Source organism: Diuraphis noxia, unplaced genomic scaffold (assembly GCF_037042655.1).
Source record: "Diuraphis noxia isolate RWA-SAM2 unplaced genomic scaffold, SU_Dnox_SAM2 contig0001, whole genome shotgun sequence".
NCBI classification, from domain to species: Eukaryota; Metazoa; Arthropoda; class Insecta; order Hemiptera; family Aphididae; genus Diuraphis; species Diuraphis noxia.
In genome coordinates, this window is record NW_028301711.1 from 53,100,621 (window position 1) to 53,128,328 (window position 27,708).

The 27,708-nt window shown below is 29.5% G+C and overlaps 1 protein-coding gene across 1 annotated transcript; it reads left to right on the plus strand.

Annotated features, from left to right (window-relative positions):
• The first annotated feature begins 3,442 nt into the window (after positions 1 to 3,442).
• On the plus strand, positions 3,443 to 26,306 carry LOC149060896 (sodium-dependent proline transporter-like). The gene is made up of 13 exons (XM_089224095.1): positions 3,443 to 3,577; positions 4,390 to 4,516; positions 7,219 to 7,350; positions 7,478 to 7,712; positions 13,660 to 13,798; positions 15,775 to 15,909; positions 16,324 to 16,591; positions 17,787 to 17,899; positions 20,561 to 20,692; positions 21,363 to 21,560; positions 22,833 to 22,994; positions 23,098 to 23,308; positions 26,119 to 26,306. The coding sequence occupies exons 1-13, from the start codon at positions 3,443 to 3,445 to the stop codon at positions 26,304 to 26,306; spliced, it is 2,175 nt and encodes a 724-aa protein (XP_089080221.1).
• The last annotated feature ends 1,402 nt before the right edge of the window (positions 26,307 to 27,708 follow it).

The window sequence follows — 27,708 nt, forward strand, 5'->3', positions numbered from 1 at the left end:
TCATGGTGTATCACCAAACATTAACTTCAACACATATAATTATATAAGGAACCAATAAGATCCAAGGGACTCTAGGGAGTAACAAAGTATAAATAAAAATTTGGGAAGTCACCCTGCTGAAGAAGTTGTCGAGTGGACCAAAAACAAAATTCACGTAGTTAATAATATTTTTGGTACAGATCTATCTAATTTTCACTAAAAAATTTATCTTTTAAATTTATCTAGATAATTCAAATATTTATCTAAAATAAATACTTAGATAACTTATATTTATTTATCTAGATAAGTCCTAACACTGGATATCATAAACAATTGGGGCAAAACTAATGGTTTTAACTTTGCTCCCAGTATGATACGATTGATGTTAGTAAGTTTTATTGATCCCCAGAGCTTTAAACAATAGACCCACATTGGTTTAAGCATTTTGTATATAAGGAGCTTGTTGTTCAGTTGATTATCTTTAGAAATCAGTAAGTATCGCAACTGGCGGCTACGATCATTGAGCGTTAAACGTTTGGAGCGTATATGAGGAGCCCATGTGAACCGACGGTCTAGTGTTAGTCCGAGATATTTGACGTTTTGAAAGTATAGCATAAGTTGATTATTGAGGAATAGTTATGGAAAAACTCTAGGGTGTGGTGTGATGGTAGAGTGGAGCGATTTCTTTTGATTTAATTTAAGATCCTATCCTGTGTACCATGAGACTAGTAGGTCAAGATGGGTTTGCATAAAAGAGGCAGCCATGTCAGGGCCAATGTGGCATTTAAGTAGTGCTTTGTCGTCCGCAAAGTTGGCTACTATTGTGTTTTGAGTAGTAGGTTGGTCCACTTTGAAAAAATTGTCCCTGAGCGCACAGAGAAGTGGTGATCACACGTACGTTAGCCCAGCCACACCAATTCGATTTTTGCAATTTTTTTTGCGCCAGTAAATAGTGCTCAATTTCTGCCAATTCCTGCCGCAAACCCCGGAATTCCTGCTCAAAAACCGCATCCGTAAAATTAAAAAACTATATGTGCGGTGGGGGAAAAATTTATCCAACCCCACAAGAACGGGATTTTTAATTTTTTCCAACGCCAATATTTAGTGCTCAATTCCTGTCACAAACCTCACAAACAATATCGAAAATTCGACTTTCCGGGAAAACCGTTAGAGCAGTAATTATTAAAACCTGGTCAGGAATTCACAGGACTTGAGTAATAATTACTGGCGCAAAGAAAATTGTAAAAAGTTAATTATAGAAGGTGGGTGGGGCTGGAGTACGTTACCCCAGGGCCCAGCCCCACCCGGGGAAAATTCGTCACACATAGTTTTTTAATTTTTACGGGGGCACTTTTTGAGCAGGAATTCCGGGGTTTGCGACAGGAATTGAGCACTAAATATTGGTGTTAGAAAAAATTAAAAAAGTCGAATCCCGACCTTGGGGGAAATTTTTCCCCCGCCGCACAAATAGTTTTTTAATTTTTACGGGTGCGGTTTTTGAGCAGAAATTCCGGGGTTTGTGGCAGGAATCGGCAGGAATTGAGCACTAGTTACTAGCGCAAAGAAAATTGCAAAAATCAAATTGGGGGGAGGGGCTGGGGTAATGTACGTGGCGAACACTTAGATATTATTTTATAACTAGATACAAGTATGAGGGAGGGGGAATAACTTTAATTTTATGGAGGATACCTTGGTGCCAAACTCGATCAAATTCCTATTTAACGTTCAAGAAAACCCCTGTGTATATGAGCTTTTCTTCAAGATAAAAAGAGATCTTACCTACAATATGGTGGATCTGATGTATTGTGTAATGATTGTGCCTAAATCTAAATTGAGTATTGGGATGGTTTTTTTCTATAATTGGTAGGAGACGCTTAAGAATCAGTTTTTTGAAATTTTTTGAGAAATAGGGTAAGAGACTGATTGGTCTGAACGATTGAGGCAATATTCATGTCAAAGAGAGTCAAGAGATGTGTTTATTTTGTCAACTTTGGTGTGGCTGAGTAACGAGTATTGTTGTTTAAAAGTCAATGAGAGGCATTTGCAGACAATATTTCTGCCTTTTCTTTATTTCTTATTGTTCAGATTCCATCTGTATTTTTAAGGACGTATATATTTTGTCATGGAGTTGGTAACATATTTTTCGTAGCTATCCTACGTAAACATTAAAAGCGAGAGCACGTAAATATTTTTAAAATAGTATAATTTGTCCTTCAAGTATCATATATATTTTGCAGTTAAATAAAAACTGTTTATATTGATTGAAATTTAATTTTTAATTTTAGATTCTGAACGGAGCGATGAATATATTGATTTTACCATGATGTGTGTTTTTTTTTTTTTTTTGTCTGTCATCACGTTTTGGGGCAGTAAAAATGCTTCGATTTTTGACTTCAGTACCTCGTTCGATCAGAAAGTGAATCTAGTTAGTACTTTGGGGGGTCAAAAATAAAAAAAATTCTTAATACTTTTCTAAATAATCGAGAAAAACAAACTAAAAATTAAGGAAAAAACGGGAAATTGTACGCTCACACATTTTTCGAGAAAATCGATTTTGGTTTTTGATGTAACTTTAAAACGAATGGCCATAGATACATGAAATTTTCACCGAATGTTTATACATATGAGTATATTCTATCCACCATGCAATTTTCAAAAAATTTCGACTTAAGTTGAACTATTCATAGGCATTTTAATTTTTCAACTTTTTTAGATTTTTTTTCTATAAATATCGATAAAAATTTATTTGTACGGTAGAAAAGCTTGAAAATTTAATACAAGGCTTTTAACACATTGTAACAATAGCAGTTGAAAAATAAAATAAATTTATAGTCACAATTTTTTTTTGACAAGGATTCAAAGTTTGAATTTTGACAACATACGTAAAAATCACAAAAATTCATAAATTATTTTATGCTAAAAATTCATAAAAAATTTTATTTGAAATCTAAGATTTGAAAATTTTTCATAATCTATAATATATCCTAGACCGATAAACCGTCTTCGCTCAGAATCGTTATCGTTTTTCGTATACAATGATATAATATCATTGGATTCAAATTTAATTCCATCCATTACATTAACCCACTTTTGTAACCTACTGTACAGCAGAGCGACATCCACGACTTACCCGCCTTTTTAAATGTGAAAATAACAATTTCAATCTAAAAGATAGTATTGGTAGTTTTCGTAATCGTAAAAATATCGTAATTTAAAATATTACTGGTATTTCTTTTATTTATCAAAATCTTTTTTTTTTTTTTTTTGAAAGAATAATTTTTTTATTGATATAATAAAAATACTTTTCGCTAACATATGGCTTATTTTCCTTAGAAACAACTTATTTAAATTAGCATATTATTCTTATTCGACAACACTGCACATAAATATTCTTATATCTTAATTACTGTTTTTCTCGATTTCACTGTTGAATTTACTTCGAAGTGTTAATATTTAGAATATTATGGATGTTTATCATGAAAACCACTTACCTAACTATCCTAGATTTTACATGTGGCAACTACAAGATAATATCAATGATTATGATAGAGGAGGATTTATGAAATTCAAGCTTTACGGAAATTCAAAATCACGACCGGTAGGTATATAACAATCAACTTAAATCAAAATAAAATAGAATGAAAAACAACATTTCTTTATTAAAAAAACAAATAAATTTCTTACGATATAATTACGATATAATAATATCGTTTATAAATAAATTTATATTGATAAATCAAACTGATATTAATAAAGTTATTTTTATAAACTTCGGATATAATTGTTCTCATGTTGAACAGAGTAACTTTTTATTCATTTTATAAACCAAGCCAATGTGTTTGATGGGTGCTTTTTATCCAAACACTACAATAATTACCAATAATAATACAGATTAATTATTAGTCTAGATACGATTTCAATCTTTTGAAACAACCTTGTTAAATAATGTGTTCGGTTAAAGATCACTCATCTCAGGTTATACCATTTTATCGACCTATATTCAATCACGAGTTTTTTCTTAATGTTAAGTGTCTAGTTTCAAACTTAACAAAAATAAGACAAACTATATAACATGCGCTAACTACTTAGCGCTTAAGCAACTATAAAAACATCGCTATATAGATTAAAAAAAATAACAAGAATGAATTATATATTTCTATTTTTAATAAAAGTTAAACTTTGTCCATTTATTATCGGGCAGTAAGCAATAATACCCAATTCATATACCAATTATGCCTAATACTGCAGAATGCAGATATAAATATTTGCAGGCAATATATTTAAAGTATCATAGAAAATATTGAAAAATATCAGTTCTTAAAGGATTTTTCTAAAAATATTACAAATTTTATAATCATACAAACCTGAAAATTTTCCATGACATAAATGTAATATAATTTATTTCTTCAGCTACCAGAAGAGAAACTACGCAGCAGTTTTGGTGGCTATGTGGACTATTTACTTTACTGCTTCAGTCTGACTGGAAGTCTTGCCAACTTAACGAGATTTCCGTACTTGGCATATTCATATAGTGGATGTAAGACATTCATAATTTTACGAGTTTATTTGACACGTGTTGGTGTAATAATTAAGGGAACAGGGAATCATTCTAATATAATATATATTAATTTATTATATTATTATATATTTTTTTTATAAGTAACAACAGTGATAAGTACCGTATTAATCTCAGTAGATCTATTTTTATAATTTTTGAAATGAAAAAAAAAATTTGTTACTAAAAATGTTTAAAGGATATAATTCTGTAAAAGGAACCTTATAATAAAAAAAGTATTATTATTCACATAGTTTTTTTTATATAAAAATCATAAATAATATACGATATTATTGTGAATATTAAAAAAAATGTCATGAGGGGTACTTCTCCTTATATTTTATCGCTCCTCGGTGTACCTAACCATTTTCTTAAACCGATTGCAATCGTAGACTAAATCTGTTTAAATCGGCTATTGATAGTATATAACTTAACCTAATTTACATAGCCATCAAAAATACAGTGATATATTGGCATTCATGAAATAAAATAATATGATGAATAATAGTAAAAATAATAATTAACCACTGTAACGATAATATAAGCAACCTATAATAAGCCCAATAGTAAGTACGTTATGGATATTATTCTTTGCAAAATCAGTCCAGTCAGGAGTCCCATGGGAGTGATGAGGGTGTTATATCCCGTTTTGGTTCACTTTTGTGCCATAAAATATATAATGAAACAATCAATGTAGGTTATAATGTGGTCTAAAAATAGTAAAATATTCATATCTCCTCATTCCCCTCCCGTTAAAAAAGCTGAGCACACCTCTGAGTCCCGTTAAGATAAAGTTAATTATTTGATCAATAATATTTTTATACACTCAACTAAATTTGGAACGATAAGTCATTTCACACATAGCTCCGATATTATTCAGGGTGGTGTCGCAGGTTTTTAATACCCTCAAATATTTTTACCGGGGGGGTAAAATTATCCTAGGATAACTTTACCGGGGGTAAAAATATACTAGGATATTATTACCCCCCCCCCCCCGGTAAAAATGTATTTTTAAAGGGGGGTAAAAATATCCTAGTATATAAATGATCTGTTAAAAATATACTAGAATATATTTACCCACCCATTGAATTTTTGTAGTAGATTATTTTTACCCCCCGGTAAAAATGTGTTTTTAAGGAGGGTAAAAATATCCTAGAATTTAATTAACGAACCGTATGTAGTTCAAAAATAGTTTGTCATAGGAACTTGTAATTTGCATCAAATAGACATTTGCTATTTATTATACAATTTGCAAAATATTTGGCTCATTTTAAGCTATTTTAAGCTATTTAGAATTATTTTTTTTCTTAGGCCTTTTTGCATAGTTGTACATAAGTATCTATATGTTTATGCTCAGTTAAAAAGTATGAAAATTTAATACAAGATTCCACACAATTAACAAAATATAATATGTACCTTACCTACCAACACATTCATTATTTTTTTTATTACGATTGAATTAGTTTTGGCCAAATAGTAGATTGATTTAGGGAAATAAATTATTAACATATTTTGCATTTTAGCATTGTCTCATAATGAAAAGGTTTTAAAGTAATTTTTGTAATTGTTCATTGAATCATTTGTAAATTAAAGGACATTGAATAATATTTTTACTGTAAATACTAAATTATAAAAAGTTTATGCAATATCCAGAAATTCAATTAACTTTAGTTTAGAATCAAAGTTTTTTTATCCAACTTGATTGTTAATTATTAAGTATAATACCGTACATTTTATTTTGAATTGTATAGTTGTATTTTTATTCTTATCATAATATTTAGCGACAGTCACGAATATGTTGAAAATACTGTTTAATTTTTAATAAACAAATCAATATAATAATAAGAACATATTTTTATAGGGGGGGGTTAAAAATATCCTTTATGAATTCACCAGGGAGGTAAATATATCCTAGTATAATTTAAATAAAGTTTAATTTATCCCAGTATATTTTTACCCCCTCTGGAAGCGTTTTACCCCCCTGTAGAACAATTTTACCGGTGGTAAAATTAAGCAAGTATATTTTTACCGGGGGTAAATTTAACCTAGGATAATTTTACCCCCCTTATAATTTTACCGGGGGTATATATATACTAGGTTTTCTTTACCCCCGGTAAATATATCCTAGGTTAATTTTACCCCCGGTAAAAATATCCTAGTATATTTTTACCGTGGGGGGTAAAAATATCCTATATGAATTCACCAGGGAGGTAAATATATCCTAGTATAATTTAAATAAAGTTTAATTTATCCCAGTATATTTTTACCACCTCTGGAAGCGTTTTACCGGGGCGGTAAAAATATCCCAGTATATTTTTACCCCCCTATAGAACAATTTTACCGGTGGTAAAATTAAGCAAGTATATTTTTACCGGGGGTAAATTTAACCTAGGATAATTTTACCCCCTTATAATTTTACCGGGGGTATAAATATACTAGGTTTTTTTTACCCCCGGTAAATATATCCTAGTATATTTTTACCGTGGGGGATAAAAATCGCCTGTTACACCGGCCCTCTACAAACAGCAAATGTATGATAAGAATTTCTGCACCGGTTAGCATACTATTATTATTTTAATTCCACACAAACACGTTCAGTAGAGCAAATTGTCTTCTGGATGAACGAATAAAAAATAAACATGAATAATCTTTAGTGTAATCCTTTTGTATCACATTCTCCACAGGCTCGTTTTTGGTCAAATTCTTGATATTGCTCGTGCTGATCGGTATCCCGTGGTGTTTCATGGAAATCGCTGTGGGACAGTATTCGGGCAGAGGTCCGACGGCGATTGGGGACATGGTGCCCATCGGAAAAGGTGCGAAAAGTCCGGCAGTCAGACTTTGCCTGGTTTTTCTTTTTTCTCTATTTCTATATCTTTGCAACAATATACTGCCGTTTCCATCTCATCGTGTTCACGTTTCTGTCCGTTTCGTTTTATACAGGCGTAGCGGTGGCCATGAGTTACATCTGTTTTTTAAACGTTATCTGTTATAGCCCCATACAGTCTAGATGTCTATTTTACATGTATTGGTCGTTACCGGAATCCGATCAGCTACCGTGGAAGCGATGCATTTCCGCCAACGGCTCGTTATGCTTAACTGACGACAAAAAACTGAGTCTGTGTGAATGCAAGACGGTCGGGCTCGATTTACGTGTGCCCGCCGAGAATTTCTACCTGTGAGTCGATTTCAGCAGTATAATATTATCTCGTGCAGTGTAATATTATTAAATCGTTAAAAGCCCGACACTTCCGTATCAACTTAGAATACCCGTGAAATACGTAATAAATGGCGCATTTAAGAAGTGAAGAAAAGGGCAAAAGCTCCAAATGGCAAATTTATGGAGGTGGCAAAAGATTTTTAGAGTATTTAGAAACTTAGGGGTCAGAGCGGCTCGACCACTCCCCTTGGACTGTGTAGTTATACACGCAAAGCTATTTATTTATATAGTATTTAATCTAGTGTCTCCTTAAGATATTTCTGACTATATCATTGTATAGGTAGTTTATGTCAAGTATAAAAATACAAAAAAATTATTATTTATTTTTTATCCAGATAAAATATTATTTATCTGTTATCTTTATGACTTTATCTAGATACTTATTTATTACCTTTGTCTAGATAAATTCCTATCAAATAATCTATTACCTATCTTTATCTATATAATATTTTAGTTATCTATTTCCAACGCTGAAGGTGAGAAGGGCAAAAAAATGATTGTACCTCCGGACGCGTATATGTATATTAAATACGCCACCTACATAATATAGGTATATGTATACATAATATATAAGTCTACACATTGATTAGGGCAGAATGACTTTATATTTTCGTCTAACTAGTAATTAAAAATATGTAAAAGTAAAAAAATACAATACATAGATGGATAATTTAATTATATATGAATTATTAATGTATAATATACCTATTCCTATAGTAATAATATCAATTACTTCTTAAATATAAACTATACAGGCATATTTCTTAGCTGAATTATAGTAGATTGCATTATGATTTTTTTTAAAGCTGGGAGACACTACAGTGTAAGTGAACATTTCAACGGGAAAATCAAAAATAATTTAAAACCTGCCAGTATAAGTGCAACATCCGTTTTTAATTTTTCTTTTAAATTAGCAACACCTATTTATGCAGGCCAATTAATTTCAAGTAAATTTTTCTCCACTGCTATGTCTATATTTAATTGAAATTTACTGTATGAAAAGTACTGAAAATATAGTCCTAAATACATTTTTTTTCAATTTAAAAACCATTTGTAACGTTTTTAAATTTTAATGTTATTATTTTATATTTAATAAATGGTTGTTATTGTTGCATGTTTAAAATATTTAAAACTTTTAAGTAGATATTGTGATGATAAGTATTAAGTAAATGTAAAAACAAAGTCTTAAATCATTAAGAAAAACATTACCTAATATAAAAAATAAATAGATTTAAACATTAAGATAAGTTGAAAAAAAAAATGTAGATACCTATAAAATAAATTCCAAATAAATCAAATCATATTCATTATGTACCCAACAACCAAACTCACTCAGTGATTCATAGAAGGATAGTACAATTTATTATAAAGTATTAATATAAGTCATTAAAGACATTAGCTATTAATTTTAGAATATAAAGTATATTCTATAAATTTAAGCACCCACAATAATATTTTTAAATGACAACTATCACTAAAATTGTTATCCTTGATTATTTAATATGTAATTTCATCCAAATTTAAACTTTAAATGATTATAAAAGAAACGTGCCTATGCATTTTTAATATTTTCCAAATGCTATTTTTTAAAATTTTTTTTTTGAGTTCAACCCTAAAGTTGGTTTTACAATTTTCCGAAATTTCTCCATTCATCTCTATTGTCAGCTAACCTCTTCAGCTCCTTATAGTTTGCTAGACCCGCATCGGAAATCATCCTTTTGATATAAGACGTTCTTGGTCGTCCTCGATCTCTTTTGCCATTCATCTTCCCTTCTATTATAATATACAAAAGCTCTTCTTCGTGTCTTAAGGCATGACCAATCATATATACCATCTTCTTTCTTTTATGGTGCTAAGTATCTTCCTTGTTTCTTTTATTTCGTTTAAAAAATTTTCGATAGTTCTTCTTTCTACCCAGATTACTCGCAACATTCTTCTCCAGCACCACATCTCGAAACTTTCGAGGAACTTTTGTTCCGCTTTGTTTATTACCCATGTTTCACATCCGTAGAGTGTGACACTCCACACATATACCTTTATCAGCCGTTTCCTCATACGTATACTCATGTTTTTAGAGCACAGTAGGTTTCTTTTGTTCGTGAATGCTGTTTTTGCTTGAGCGATCCTTGCTTTTATTCCATAGTACATTTTCCATCTTGGCTAATTATACTACCTAGATATCTAAAGTTTTCCACTTAGTCGAGAGTGTGGTTATCAATTTTAATTCTCAATCTATGAATACGATTCTTTTTTTGACACTTTTGACCTTGGTTTTATTCCAGTTGATTTTAAGGTGATAATTTTGGAAGCACCTTGCTATTTCTTCTAACGCTCTTTTGAAATCGTTTTCGCTGCTTGCAATAAGAGGTATGTCATCGGCGAATCTTAAAAATGATATCTATTCTCCTTCTACTATCACTCCAATTTTATCTCTGGTGAATGTTTCTTTAATTTCATTGATAGCTTGTTCTACGTAAATATTGAACAATTTTAGTGACAGTGGACATCCATGTTTTATTCCCTTTCTTATTTCGACTGTTGCAGACTCGTCTGACGCTTTTATTATAGCTAATTTCTCTTTGTATATGTTGTATATTAACTGTCTGTCTCTGTAATCAATGCCTAATTCTTAAAAAGTTCTTTCCAGGGAATTGTGTCAAATGCCTTCCCCAAGTCGATAAATGCGATAAATTTATCGTTGTTAAATCGATCTGTTTTTCCACAAATGTTCTTAGGCTTAAGATCGCTTCTCTAGTACCCTTGTTTCTTCTAAATCCAAATTGATCATTACTTAATTGCCTTTCAATTTTATGTTCTATCCGGTTAACTATTTTTTTTACTAGGATTTTATCCGAGTGTATCATCAGACTCAAGTTTCTATGTTCACTGCATTTTTCAGCCGTTGCTTTCTTGGGGAGAGGAATTATAATGTTTTTTTTTTAAATCTTTTGGTATTTCTCCAGTTATATAGATGTCATTAACCAATTTAAACAATTCATTCTGAATTTTTATACCTGCATTTTGAATTAGTTCTGTTGATATATTGTCTACACCTGGAGATTTCCTAGTTTTCATCATCTTAAGGACTTGGTTGAATTCTTCCCTTAGGATTGGTGCAGCCTCATTATCTGAGTTACTTTCATTATGTAGGCTTGTTATCTCTTCACTCTGATACAGAACTTCAAGATATTGTTTCCATCTACTAGCAATGTCTTCGTTTACTATTAGTAGATTTCCGTTTTTATCTCTTATTTTGCTGTTAACTTTTGTTTTACTACTGACAAATTTCTTTATGGTATTGAACGCTTGGTCCATTTTTTTTTCTTTTATTAATAGCTCTACTTCATGACATCTATCTTCTAGCCATTTTTCCCTTGCTTCTTTTGCATCTCTGTTTATTTTGTTTTTAAGTTCTTTATATTTTCTTATTCCCTGGTTGTCTTTGGATTTTTTGTATTTTCTTCTTTCCTCAATATCTCTTAGAATTTTTTCATTTATCCATGGTATTTTGGGATCTAACGTATTTCTTATAAGAGTTTTATAGGCTGCATTATGTATAGTTTCTTTTATTGCTTCCCATCTTATATTTATTGAATCATTTTGTGAGGGTACTTTGAATGTTTTACTGATGCATGATTCATAGGCTAACGCTATATTATGATCTTTTAGCCTATTTACGTCATGTCTTCTTTCCTTTTGTGTAGGTTTCTTCAGTTTTTTATATGTAACATTGCTTTTCATCATTAGGAGGTTATGGTCGCTGTCCACATCGGCCCCTGGGTAAGTTTTACATCTCCAAAATTGATTTCTAAAGCGTTTTCTTACCAATATATAGTCGATTTAGTATCGTCCAATGTCCCCTGGCATTTTCCACGTATACTTTTTTCTCCAATGAATCTTTTGGTATGTGTTTGTTATGAATAAGTCATATTGTTTGCAGAAATCTATAAGTCGGTCTCCCCTTTCGTTTCTATTACCCAATCCATAAGCTCCTACAACTTGTCCATCAGCACCTTCACCTACAACAGCGTTCCAATCCCCTATTATTATCAAGTTGTCACTTCCTTTCGCTAATTTGCAGAGTTCCTCCAGTCCTGCGTACATTTCTTCTATCTCGTTGTCCTCTGCTTCAGTTGTTGGGAATTATACATGAATTACTACTATATCGCTTGGTTCAGCTTTAAATTTCACCATTATAAGTCTGTCATTGTACGCTATCTTATTTATCACTTGTTGGCCCCATTTGTTGTTTATTATTACTCCAATTCTGGATTTTCCTGTTCATTCACCTCCAGAGTGAATACTACCGTGAAATACGGTAAGCATCGGACCAGAAATCTCCGTTTCCTGCCCATCGTGGTTCACTTACACCCAATATATTTATTTTTAGTCTTGTCATTTCGACTTTAATATTTTCCAGCTTTCCAATATTTAACCTAGTTCTCACATTCCACGTTCCAATGTTTTGGCAAAGCTTTCGCTTGCTGACGACCTGAGAAGCCTTGCTTCTTCTCCTGCCGAGACAACTGATATTTCCGAATATATCTGGTCTAGTAATTTCCATCTTTTCTTAACTTCGGTTCATATTGCTTACTAGGAGTTCTAATGTGGTGGTAACCTTCTCCTTCCAAATCGCATTTTACAAGCCAGTGTTTGGAATATGCCCAAACTGCCTCTGTCAAATCCTTCTATTGCCGTTAGTTCTGCTGTAAAACTCGCCAATGGTCGGTAGTAGCGCTTACTGCTGCCCTCCGCTACCTCCTTTTAATCGCCTTCTACGATAAGCAGGAGTTACTGTGGGTCTATTCCAATCCCCAACCCACAGGGATCTACGTGCCTATGTATTTTTAATATTTTCCAAATGCTATTATATAAACTTATAGGGAACCTTATATTAAATTTTCAAGTTTTTGACCCAACGACAAGGATTTCATTGTAATTTATAAATAAAAAACTAAAAAGATTGAAAATTGTAATGTCTATAAATAACTTAAAAAGTTTTGAAATATTTTTAAAATGTTAACAGGTATATGAATTGATAAAATAAACATATTGTGTAAATTTCCATTTTCTTTAGTTATTCGTTTTTGAATAACAGCAAAATGAAAATCGGTACAAGAGAAATTGAGTGAATATCCAATGTTGTAATTCAAATGCTAATAAAAATTTAATTTGACTATCCGGTAGACATTTTTTATTTGATAAAAATAGACAAACTCATTAAGAATCTTGAATTTCATTTTTAAATCTTATATTTAAATACATAAAAGTTTTATGAATTTTTAACTCAACGAATAAAATTGTAGTGTCATTTATAAAAAAAAAAACTTAAAAGATAGAAAATTTAAAATGACTGTAAATAACTTAAAAAGATTTGAATTTTTTTGAAATTTTTATCATTTATAAACCAGTATAAACAATTAGTGAACATTTCATGTGTCTACGATCATTTGTTTTAGAGTTACACTAATATCTAAAATTGATTTTTTCAAAAATTGATTTTCCGTAAAAATCCTATTATTCCTTTAATTTTTTCTCTGAGCTTTTGAAAACTACTAGGAATTTCAAAATTTATCGTCCCTAATGCATCAACTAGATTCATTTTTCAACCAGAAAAGCTACTGAAGTTGAAAATATCGAGTACACCGACACAAAAAAAACACACACACACAACATTGTAAAATTAATACATTCATTGTTCGCTTAGAATCTAAAATACGGGGAGAAATATTATCCATCGATGTTAAGACGAAAAAAAAAATCATATAACTCTTTTTAAACGTGTATTCAATTATAATGTGTATACAAAATATTAATAATCAGGTATTTTACAAAATGTATACTGTGTACAAATATTTAATGTTTAAATGTTTTGTATTTCTGACTGATTTATTATTTTTACAAGACATGAAATTGTAAAGATGGACAGAAGCGTTCTCTACAATGGAATCGGTAATTTCAACGTACCATTATTATTTTGTCTTATTATTTCGTGGACCATCAACTACCTGTTGCTCATTGCATCCAACGACTTCATGAAATACGTATGCAATTTAAAAAAAAATTCATTATTATTTTATAGTTCAAATTTGACGTGATATCATCATGTTTAAATTGTCCATAATAATATATTGTCAATATTACATATGAATTTACTTTTGAGCCTTGCACTAAAATTACAATAAGTATTATAACATTAAACATTTAAATGCGGTGTACCTACAACCTACACGATAGTTTACATCTGTCTACACGAATGTAAATATTGGGTGGATTCAATATAGATTATATTATTCAAAAATATAAATAATGTATTTGTTAAATTAAAATTGGAAGATAAGTGTATTGTTACACATTACCTACTTATTGAAACATTCGTTATACTATAATATTATATATCTATTATCTTTTGATATACACTAAACATACATTATAGAATTGACCAATATAAAATATACACAATCAACACTTTCAATCAATCAAAATTATTCATTATTATTAAAAAGACACATTTTTATAAATTATTAATATATTTATTTTAACACTAGCTGATCCCCGTGCACTTGGTTGCCAGTTAAAAATATCAACTCTATATTATTTAAAATTTGTGTTATATTCGTTGTTTAATCCTCGGTTAGTCATGTTCAAAACATCCCGTGACAAAATCCCATGGATTTACAAATTTACAAAAACTCAATATTTTAGCAGAAAGTTGCTGGAATTACTTCTAATAATTAGTTTGTATGCGCACAAATTCATGGCAGAAACTTTTTTTACCTGAAGAATCTCTCTTGTATTTGGATCGACTTATGGAATGTTGATACAATATCCATCTTCTCCACGACAAAATATCAATGGTATTGGAGAGCATCATATTATGTTCGATGTGTGTCATCGATACGCTGGAAGGTATCATCTCTTGCCTGGAGTTTCTTTTAGTAAATTCTTGGCCAATAATTATCATTGCCACCTCATCTGACTGTGGAGTATTGAAACGGTCCCTTTACTCGTTTGATGGTTTTCGATTGGCTCTATTGATCACTTTGAAGTCAGTAGAGTTGGGTGGTAATGTTTCAATAACATATTATCATAATATGGAACTAATCCATGTTTTTATTGGCAATATTACTACGATCTGTGAGTTTTGCTAGGCAATTAAATAGCCTCTTGAAGCGCCTGGTCTTTGGTGTGCTGAAAGAAAAGTTCTTTTAAATGAAATCGCTGATCCACCAGAACCATTAAATAGTCTTATTAATAACACACGTGATCACTCTAAAGTTTTTGAAATGAATAATGCGAAAACAATAATAAATAGTCATAAATAATTCAAAACTTAAGATTATAAACCTTACAATAATATTTTATATTTGGTATATTTTTTGGTGGGAAGACGTCGAAACTATTATGTTCATTAGCACGTTCATTTTATTAAACTAAATTATGCTCAAACAATGAATGTGACTTTCTATTGGCGAATCAATTTTCGAAATCGATTTAGTTAATTCCAGCGATAACCCTCAACAACGTCAACTAACAACTCCTCTTTATATGATGTATAGAAAAATAGATATATAGATAATTAATAATAACACATTAGCTATTAGTTCAATGGTAACCATCAAAACGAGCAAACTCAACTATATACTTACTAACAATCTTTTTCAAAACAGTGAAGTACTTATATAGCAATCTTAGATATAATGATTAAAATATCAAAATATTAAATACATTTTCCATTTTCCACATAAAGGGGCAGTATATTATAAATAATAAATATTTTACAAAATATAGAATCACATTAAAATTTACAAAAAATGGATAACCATGATATAAAAGTTAAAAATAATTTGAAAATGTTATAGTATTATACCTAGGTACTTACAATTCCGTTGTGTGTGGAATCACTATGAGTTTGAACTACATTGATTATAATAATATAATTATCATATAATAAATTTGAAATATACCAATATAATTATCTAAAAACAATACCATCAGAATAAAATATTTTGTTTTATAGATGCAGATATTCGGTTCGGTTGCACCGTTTACTTTGCTGGCGTTCGTGTTGTTCTTCATAATGACGGACAATGACGCATGGGGTGGTTTTAATTTGCTGTTTGACACGAGCACGATCGACTTTCTAGATCTTCAGGTACCTACCAAAAATCAATGTATCCATCCTCAAGCCAGGAATAAGATCATTTTGGCCCCAGGTCAAATAATAATAATATATCAAATCCACGTATACCTAATAGAAAACATAATACCCGTCAGTAGCCACTATTTTTCAATATCCGTTGTGGGCTTTGGCCGCTCCTGCATCCCTTAATCCAGGCTTGCCTACCACACAACGTACATATCGTTATTTGGGCACAAAATAATATTTTAGCTTACAACATTAATCCTAAATATTTAGTTTATCCAACTCCTACAAAGAGATCCTAGAGATCTTCCTACAAAAAGAAGATCTCTCTTACTTAGATAATATTGATTTCTATTCAAGCTTTAATTAAAAATGTTGATGAATAAATAACTTTCATATTATTACTTTTATAAAAAATATCAGTTCTTTAGTAATTATGACACATTATTATATGTTATTCAGTCATGGCGGAGGGCAGCGGAACAAGTTCTGTACTCGTTGGACGTCGGTACCGGACATTTGATAATTTATGGGGCAAACCGCAGTTTCAATAACAACATACTAGGTGGGGTGCTGCTGGTAGCTTTGCTGGACACAGTTTGCGCCGTAGCCGCCACTATAGTCGTATTCGCTACGGCCAATATCGAAGCTAATAAATTTAACATCGAGTTCAGTTTAGTGTTTAAATCCGGTAAGCCCACTCGATTCCTACGTTAATTCCTAAGTTTACCTTTTTAATCTACCTATCTACCAATGTTTAAAAACCCAATAGTTACCATTTAATTTATTTTAAAAACGTTTAACAAGTCCATTTATAAATAAATAAATATGCCCAATAATATAATATGTGTCAATAAAAATTAATAACTCTGTTTTCTACATTTTTTGAATTTATTGTTTATCTATATTTGGATCTAAACAGTAGACAAATTTAGCACTTTAGTGCTAAAATATAAACTATCAGCTTGCAATTACCATTTTTTAAGACCGACAATAGCAATCAATACAAAATTTGAATATGATTTCGACAAACCAGGTGTATAATTTTACTTTGTGCGCCAATAGTAAAGCATAACTAAACCATTCTGAATCGAAAAGTTCTGATACCTCAATTGATATGAATATTTTATAAGTTATTTTAGATACATATTTATTGAATTTTTATCATGTTTTTAGAAAACGTAATTATTTCAAATAAAAACCACTTATCAGAATATTAGTCGAAGTTCATATAATAGTCGGATAATATAATGGAGTGTAGTAGATATACCTATAAAAATAAATCAGTAGATATAAAATATTCACCTACCACCATTTTCATAACTAAAAATGATAAAAGAGACGATAACAATTTTTTTTTTTTAAGTATTTATTATTTTAAAGTTTGTCCAGAAATGACTATAAATATTGTTCATTTAAATTACTAAGAAGTGTTTGGTCCGCTCTAAAGTAGATACCTATCACCTAATTCCAATTTGATATCGAAAACCATCCTCAAAGATTAGAATTGAAACTTTTTAATACTTCAAAGGTAGACGTCAGATACACATAAAATATACAACATTAAGTTTGGTAGATCATTATTTGCTCATAATCTAAGATTTAAGTGATAAACTAAATTTATTGGTCTAATTCACATTACAAATTAATGCTATCTACCAATATTGTATTTATTCAATGTTTATTGTTTAATGAGATATTGTAGATAATATTTAAGATTTTAAGATATTATGTATCAATACCTTTTGAGCTAAGTGTCATTGACCAAAAAAATACATTTACAATGATATTTAAAATATAATAAAAATCAAAAACAAAAATACTATTATATGTATTATAATATATTATTTTAGAATACATACTATTCTTGTGATAATATATTACAGGTCCTGGTATGTTTTTCATCGCTATTTCACGTGTCTTCGCCGATCTACCCTTTCCAAGATTGTTGAATTTCGTGTCGTTTTTAATTTTGTTCGTCGTCTGCATACTTACTCAGGTTAGTTGGTTTATCATATCAAACGCATTGTTGTGTTGTTATATTATATACGTTCTTCTAGAATATGTGTTTGTGGAATTTCACAATACATATTATATCAGCAAAAATATAACCATGCCTCTTCTACTCAGAAGGTTATAACAAAGACTACTGATTAGTGATTATCATGTTAAAAATTACAATTGAAGCACTTTCAATATTATTGAAGTGATACTTTTTTTTACAGAGAGACAGATGATAAGAAAAAAACCGAGATATTCGGCATCACAGTCAACCTTCACGACACGATAGCTAGCGTGACGTGATATCATGAAACCAGCTTTTTTATACAAAGAAAATCTTAGAAACATGTGTGCCATGACAGTTTTGTTTTCGTTCTCTCCATAAAAAGGTTTCACTTTAATAATATTTAAAGCGATTCGACTGTAAAATAATAAATTGTAGGTACCTTTGTTATTATCGACTGAGTAGTAGACATATAGTTATATTTGTGTTTATATATTTTTGTAGATATTTAATATGTATAGTGCAATTTTCCTTCCATATTACGGATTCCAGAAGAATGTATAATACCTACCATCCGTAAAAATGTTTCACTTCATCCTCGCGTACTCGAAACACACTGTTTTTATTATCCCTCGTCTTATACGTATGTTATTTATTATTTATTTAGGGTTTTAAAACATCATGGTATTTGATTTTTGAATATTTATATTAGTTTCGTATTTTTCTCATTTATTTTTTCTTTTATCTTTTCTGCTTTAGTTTGTATTTTAGCTTATAAATATAAATAACATCTAACAAAGATATGTTCTTAAGCTTTTGTAATCATGTTATGTAGTTATTATCAAGTTATGTACATAGTATTAAACAGTACACATCGTAACATTATCAAAACTCTATAAGTATTATAGTCAATTTATGACTTCATTATGATTCATGATCGCTAAACTGTAAAAGAGTGATTATAAACTTTTTTTATTTAGACACCCAAAATTATATCCATAAAATATGGCTAGGTAAAATACTCACTCTGGAGTGAAATCAAATCCATTCGGTTCTCTATTATAAAAAAAAAATATCACTACTATGGTATTACAACCTTAACTTTTATAACTCAACTTTTGACTTTTTTTTTAGTATTCAAAACTCAACATATGAATCAATATGTATTATAGGTGATATGTTTTTTAAAATTTTATTTTATTTTTTATTTTTTATCCTAATATCAATGATTTATTATTAACTTTGAACTTTAAATCATAGGTAAAATCTAAAGTAACTATAGAAATAGAATATGAGGTAGATTGACAGATTATTTTTTCACTTGATAGAAGCCAGTGGTTACATAAACATTTAACAATCACGAGTCGCGAGCAAACCAGCCGAGACACTAGCTGTACCTATAGTTTGTTTGGTTATCGTTAGTTGGGCTTAGTTAGGTGTAGTTAGGCGTAGTGAGGTTTAATCTAACTTAACACAAGGAGCAGCATTGGCCGATAATAAATTCTGTGGTAATATTATTTAGATTTAAATTAATCCAATAACGGCAATGTCATCTTCCGCCGTCAAATTCTTTTGTGCTCTAATACGTACCATTGATTATATACTATTTCCTAATAGTTTATAAATTATTGAGGCTTAAATCATGTTTTAAATAACAATCAATATTTTAAACTAATAACTCAATTTATTTTTCATAAATTGTATTTAGACATTTAGTGCTTTTGTGCTATTAAGTGTTTAACTGCTTTAATCAAAAATAATATAATCAATTAAATTTGAAATGTTCAAATATTTTTTTATGACAAACGATGGTGTTTGTAAAAGCTATATAACTTTACGGAGTATGATTTGACTAATCGATCACACTTCCTACCTGGTAAGCGGAAAAAAAGCCTAGAAATATAAATATAAATGTGAACACTTATATACCATTTTACCATTTTATCCTTATAATTTTTTAAGATTTTACTTTTTTGAATGACAACATGTCAACATATAGTTTTAATTTCATATTCTAAATAGGGCTAGTAGTTAATGATTATAAGTATTTAAAGTTTAGACAACCGGAGTAGTGGACAAACGTATTGTTATTTAAAGAATAACTTTAGATAAAAAAAATCAACTGGGTATATAGATAATATAAATTGAATTACAACAAAATAATTATCATTTTTATTCTTCGTTCCAATGAAATTATATGAGCTTCTTTTTCGTTGCTCAAGTTATAGCTTATATAAGGGGTTGATACTAGGATAATGGACACATTTATGGACCAACTGTCAATGAATACAGTCGACCGATCTGCTGTGACTATTATTATTAATATATGACTATATCATGTATATTGTACCTACTATCTTTGTGTTTGAGTATCCGTAATCCGTATATAAAATTGCCTATATTTTTTATATTTTTTTTCCGTGAGCTTTTTTTCCATGGACTTTTTTTCCTTGAGCATTTTTTTCCGCGATTCTTCCTACCTATAATAGTAATAACTATAGTTACTAGTTAGGTAGTTGTACATTGAATTTTAATAAAGTTTTGATTGAATTTTAATCAATAAAATTTTAATCTCTTTTAAATATCCAATAACGTACACTTACCCTATATTTACGTGTTTGATTTTAAACTAACCGTTTTCATGTTTTTCTTCAGCTGTCTTTCTTGAAACCTGTGATTTATTTGTGGAACGTTTATTTCCCAGATTACAGCCAACAACGATCTCAACGTCGTGCTTGTATATTGTGTGGCACGATGTTCGTATTGTCGTTAGTAACAGTCACTAAGGTACCCTCTAATTATTTAATTGCATATACACTGTATTAGATAATATGTTTATGAAATATGATGATTCATAAATGACTTGGTCATCTACCTCCAGAAAAAAAAACCAGATACCCTAACCATCACTGCAGATTTAATAGATATAGCTATTTATCAACTATTAATAAGAATTAATAAGTTATAACTATGCTTTTTAAATTTTTGATGCCATTTCAACAAATTTAGATTTACACCAGTTACAGTGATTTAGAATACATCGCTAAATGTAAAATTTTCTCAGAATCAAATAATTAAATGTTATAATATTATTCTTTTAGAAATCACACGTCATGTTCATTAAACAAATTAAAAATATACACAGTGATTCATATTTCAACACTGATTGTTATTATAGGTATTAATAATAATAATATATGATGCATTTTTCTTTGTGAATCAATTATATTAGCTATTTTATATCATTAAACATAAAAATATAAAATTATAATAATGCATTTAGATATCTATTTATAATTATTACTATGCGTATATTTTTATAGTGCATTGTTTTCAATTTTTTTATTCTGCATTTTCACGGTACGAATATTTTTATTTTTAATATTGTTGTTGTTGAATAAACTCATTATTCGTATCTCCAATTATTATTATAAGTTATAACATATATTTATCATAGAGCGGCGAAATAATTATATCAATATTGGACGACATAGGATCCGCCATGGGAATACTAATGATTACAACTTTCGAAGCTATATTAATATTTGGCATTTATGGTGTAAGTGAATTTTGCGTCGATCTGACGTTCATGTCGAAAACACCACCTTCTATCATACTGAAGTTACTGTTCATTGGAAGCTCAATATTTACGATCGTAAGACGAATCTTAAGGACATTTTAAAATAATATTATATGGTTAAAATTTTACTATCGACATCACCTTTAAAAAAAAAAAAGCGGGTAAGTGGATGTCACTCTGCTGTACATTAGGGGGTGGGGTGGAGCTCTGACTGGGGTAGGTTAAATTTGAATGCAACGATAGGTATCATTGTACAAGAAAAACGATTCTGAACGGAGATGATTTGTCAGTCTAGGATATATTATATTTAAATATTGTCATATATTCTATTTTTAAACAAATATTTATTTATTTATTTTTCAATTAGGACGCATTTTGAATAAGGCATGGTTAATCAATTTTTCGGAAAACATTACATGTAGTTATCATAATTCATAATATCTTATATTATTATAGATATGCATATACCTGGTTTGACGATAAATCGTTATTGTTACGCGATTTCATAAAAATTTAAAACTTAAACGCTCAAAACATTTATCCTATAATGACGCTTCAAATTTTCTCTATAGCTAGGTATTTGAAGCAAAACTTATGGAAAACTTAGTGTTGAATTTTTAACCTTAGATAAATACAAACAATTTTATGAATTTTGAACTACAAAATAATTTGCAAATATTCATGGTTTTGACGAATTTTTGTCGATATTTGAACTTCAAATGCTAATAAAAAAAATTGTGCCTATGTATTCTTATAATTTTTTAATCACTATAATAATAACTTATGAAAAACTTTGTATTACATTTTATTAATACAGTCTATAAATAACTCAAAAAAAGTCAAACATTTTTTAAATTAAACTGTACATAGATAACACTAACATAAACATTTGGTGAACATTTCAAATATTTACAATTATTAGTTTTTGAATTACAACCATATAAAAAATAGTTTTGCGTAAAAATTCCCGTTTTTCTGTCATTTTTGTTTTTCTCGATTTTTTTGAAAACTGTTGGAAAATGTTAACTTTGGACCTCTATAATGCACCAATTATATTCACTTTTACTTCGGAAACCGCCCCCAAAGTTTGAAATTGAAGCATTATTTCGACTAGTTATGTTGTACACAGACACACAAAAAAAAATAAAAAATAAAATTCACATCATTGTAAAATCAATACATTTATCACTTCGTTCAGAATCTAAAATCAATACCTATGTAATAATTATTATTGTTTCTTGTTTGTTTACATTATAACATTATTATTTATCGTATGATTATAACTACATACAGGTTGAAACAATTTCAAACGTTTTATTTTTATTTTTAATTTAATATGGTGCAAAGAATATAATGCTCGCATGCAGTTTCGCTTGGATTTCGCCAAGTTTTCAGTACGTAAGCTATCCACTTACGATGCATATAATATCATGGATAACGGCAATGATTACGCTATTAATTATACTGGCCGCAGGTGTGCATACAACTATCGAATTCGCAAGAAAAAAGGTAATCAACTTATGAAGATCATTGTATTTCATTTTCAAACTTTTTGACCTAACAAAAAAATTATTACTTCAGACGCTCATAATATTGAATTTTCATTATACAGAATTTTTATGGATCATTCGAACCCACTGATCGATGGGTACCTGATTTAAGCGATTTATTGATTCATGATGAACTGAACCCAATTACGTTTGAAGGAGAAAAAATGACTCATGACAGTTTAAACCATTTAAAATTTGGGATCGGAAAACCTAAAATATGTGTTAAATTAGACAATGCCACACAAACAGATGAAACAAATAATGAAAAATCAGGTGATACTCTTTTAATTTTAATTTATAAACGAATTCAAAACGCTTTAGTATATTGATATATTTAGATTAAAATTCAATATAATCTAACAATTATTAATAAAATGTTATGTAGGTACTATTATTAGAAAGATTTATTATTACAAATTTTTATTCCTCTAACATAAAAATATTACCTATTAATATATGTTTTTTGCTTATCAAATAAACAAATGAATAAATAACTTCTAATGTTTGTATCGGAAATTAAGAACTGAATAGGTACTATGATATTGACGAGTTTTGTAAAAATTCTAACTTCAGACGTGAAATGCCGCTTATGAACAACCTCCTGCTAAATTTCCAAGTATTTTGACTGAATTAACATTTTTTATTGACAATAAATCCCTATAAAATATCACAAAAAGAATTAAAATATTTTTAAAATTTAATGACGTATTTTTTTTTTATAATATAAATGTATTTACAATCTGAAATATAATAGAACAATAAGTAAATTTGAAATTTTTTTACAAGGTTTAAAGGCTTGAGTGAGAGTACATTGACATGACTTCAAACTGGTCTTTTTATTTTATTATTTAGCGAAGTAAATCACGAGGCCAATTTCGTTTTAGTCGACGGGGAGGGTTATCCGGGAGAGTCTTTGAGAAGAGGTTTGAAATTAGCGGGTTTGGATGATTATTTGTTTTAGAATGAAATTTTTTATAGTGTGTTGAAGCGAGGGTGTGAAGAGTTGGAATGTTCAGATCTTTATGGATTGTATGATTAATAACATACCAAGGTGCATTCGTCAGAAGACAAAGACTAATCGTCTGAAAGGTTTGGAGAAGATTTAGGTTTGAATTCTTGGTTGAGCCCCAGATTTGAATACCGTATGTCAATGCAGGACAAATTAATTGTTTGTATACAAGAGTTTTGTCACTAAGTAATATTTTAGAACAGAGAAGTTGACGAAGCTTATGTAGTTTTAGTTTCATTGATTTTCTTTTGGTTTTGATGTGAGTGGCCCATGTTAATCTTTGGTCTAGATGAATACCTAGATATTTTACTGAACTTTCTCTAGGGATAGTTTCGTTATTGAGAGTAGTTATTTGGTCGAAGCGTAAATATGATATGTGATGATTTGTTTTCATTTATTTTTATTCTCCATAGATTAAACCAATTTTATAAGTCATTTAAATGGGATTGAAGGTTCCCCGTTGACTTATTTATATCTGGATCAGAGGATGTTATGCATTTGTCATCGGTAAAAGTAGCTAGACTAGTAAGGTTAGAGTGAGGAATATCAGATGTGTAAATAATATAGATCGTGGGTGCAAGAATGCTACCTTGGGGTACACCTGCTTTTGTAGTAAGAGTTTCAGAAAGAACATCTTCACAGCGCACTTGGAAGGTACGATTAGAGAGATATGAGTTAATAATAAGGTAGAGAGGAGCAGGAAGAAATCGGGTTTTGTATAGAAGTCCTTTGTACCACACTCGATCGAATGCCTGGGCAACATCTAGAAATACAGCCAAGCAGAAATATTTTCTTTCTAGAGAAGAAGGTATGTTATCTACAATTCTATGAACTTGGGGGAGGGCTGATTGTTTATTTCTAAATCAAAGTTGAGAGTTTGGGATCGTATTTTGAACATTAATGATTGGGTAGATTCTTTTCAGTATTACTTTTTCGAGTATTTTTGATAATTACGGCAGTATGCAAATTTGACGAAAAGAAGAGGGAAGATTTTCAGGTATACCTGGCTTGTGGATTAGTATAATGATTGAATGCTTCCATGAAGGTGGGATATAAGATAGTCGAAGGATCGAGTTGAAGATGAACGTGAGGAATATTATGGATTTTTTAGGTAAGTTTTTTATCATACGATTGGTTATAAGGTCATGGCCTGGTGCTTTGTTATTGTGAAGTTTTTTGATTATGTGTAGAATTTCAGACGTGGAGGTATGTTTAGTTGGTAGAGACATAGGAAGAGTTTGATTGAGTAGGGATTCTGACGTGATCTCTGTTTTGGATATCTATCTGCAAGATGGGGCGTGAATCTATTTTCAAGATCTATGACAAATAAATTTGCCTTGTCTAAATTAGAGATTTGCAAGTGAGCAGTTTTGGTTTTTTCTCTGAGGATATTTTTTGTTGCTTTCCATAATAAGTTATCAGTGTTTTTAATAGAATTTAAATAATCGTGAAATTTATTTGAGTTGAATTTACGCAATGTATTCTAAAGAGAAGTAGTAAGATTATTATAAATTATTTTGTCACAAGGCAAGTGGGTTCTTTGCCATTTAGCGTGGGCTCGAATAATGACGTATTTAAAATTATAATATAAATATTCAAAAAAAATTAAGTTTCTATTATTATTATACTTATTAGTTTTGTTTTTTTGATTAAACAAATTAAACAAAATTGGTTTTGAGTAAAAATCAGTTTTCCATTAATTTATAATAAGTTTTCCCATTGCTTTTGAAATCTTCTGGGAATTTCCCATATTAACCTCTATAAATAACAACATAGATTCGATTTCCTATATTGGAAAAGAACTAAAGTTGAAAATCAAAGCATTATTTTGGCTACCTAACGTTTACCTGTTCATACACAAAAATAATCACATATCAGTTTAAAATCAATTCATTCATCGATCAGTTCAAAATCTAAAATTAAACATTTTATTCAAATAGATAATGTAATATAATATTATTAATGTGAAAAATGTTTGGAATTTAAAAAAATGTTATTGTTTTTCATGAATAAAACAAAATATATATTATCATAAAAATGTAATGAACATATTCTTTTTAAATTTATATAACAGAACATATTGTAATGATATCAAATCAACGATTACAACATTTTTACTTAGAAGTATTAAAAATCACTGATTCACCGTTTGAAATTGAAAGAAGACATAATGAAACCGAAGTACTTGCTTGGAACAACATAAGGTTCCAAGAACATTTAATCGACACAGGACTATTGGAAAAATATGTTCAAACTGACTAGTTATCTATTAACCGTATTAACTATAATTATTCAAATAATGTATGTAAAATATTCCATATTTAATAATATACACATTTGTTCAGTAATCAAATTATTATAATACAAAATACCCAAAAGTCCACTGATCTATATTATGTCCAATACAGAATACTAGCTGGGTACCTACGCGTATTTGTATACATTTTAAATCCACAAATAAAAATCAGCCGGTAGGTCCGGTATGACTATATGAGTATGATATACTTACCAATTTACCTATTTAAAAATCTGTCATCACTTGTCTTTAGTAACCAACCCATTGTTATACTTTGAGTCAGTGGCGTATTTACAATTTTTGATTAGGGGGAATTGGTTCTTGTTTGAAAAGGGTATTTCATTAAATAAAGTCAATTCGACTTCCGTTTGAGTTTCGGTCAAATAGTTTCAATTTTAATTTTTAAGCATTCTTCTGCAATATGAAATCATATCTAGATACCTAAGTAGGTATAATAAAATTGGTAAACAAAATAAAGAATTTACAAGCACCCATCCTAGTATATTTTATTTTATAGAAACTTTGAACAATATTCAAACAAATATTATATTAAATTTGGCAATAGTAATACGAGCAAACTTACCAGTAAATAATAAATAAATAACCGATAGGTACTTGGAAAACTATACGACTGAGAACATTAATGGAAAACTTGCCTGAATAGAATATTTGAAGAAAGTTTGTTTCAAATATGGGAATTAATGATTTTAAGTTGTATATTCTATATAATATACTTTATAATTTTTATTTTAAATACCTATTACCTAAGTGATAACTGGTTGACTTCTACATATACTTCAACGATCGATATTGTACATTTTTAACCAAACCAAGTTAGGTTATACACTTGTAAAATTGAGAAAGAAAATGTGCGTAAAAGGGAACCAATTAGGTCGGGACTCAATTCAACATGTGTGGAGTTGGAATTCGGTTACCAATTTGATACCAGCCGGTAATGTTCAAAGGTTTCAAAAATTAACTTGTTAAATAGTTGATTTTTAACTACTAAATTAGCTACCTAGGTAGTTTGCTAATTTTTAAATTAACTGTACTACTTCAAGTATTCATTGTGATAACTTACATTTGAAAAATAATATTCGTATAATATATTATATACCTAATTATTTATAACCATATATGTCATCTATGTCTATAACTGATAAATTAATCATTTGATAATTTTTTATTGTATAATCACGCTGTAAAAAAAGATTTGTAATAAAAATAAATACCGAAATATGTTTTTGATTTATTTCCTAATTAATAGTTGACAAAAATGTATACCTACATGTAAGATGTAACAACATAGTGTTACATAGGCATTACAGATAGTGTACAATAACAATGGAAATAAGGTTACGTTATTAC

Coding starts and splice junctions, on each gene's coding strand:
- LOC149060896 (XM_089224095.1), top strand. CDS start 3,443: ATGGATGTTTATCATGAAAACCACTTACCTAACTATCCTAGATTTTAC. Junction 15,910..16,323: donor TCGACTTTCTAGATCTTCAG/GTACCTACCAAA, acceptor AAAAAATATCAG/TTCTTTAGTAATTATGACAC. Junction 21,561..22,832: donor GAAGCTCAATATTTACGATC/GTAAGACGAATC, acceptor TATGGTGCAAAG/AATATAATGCTCGCATGCAG.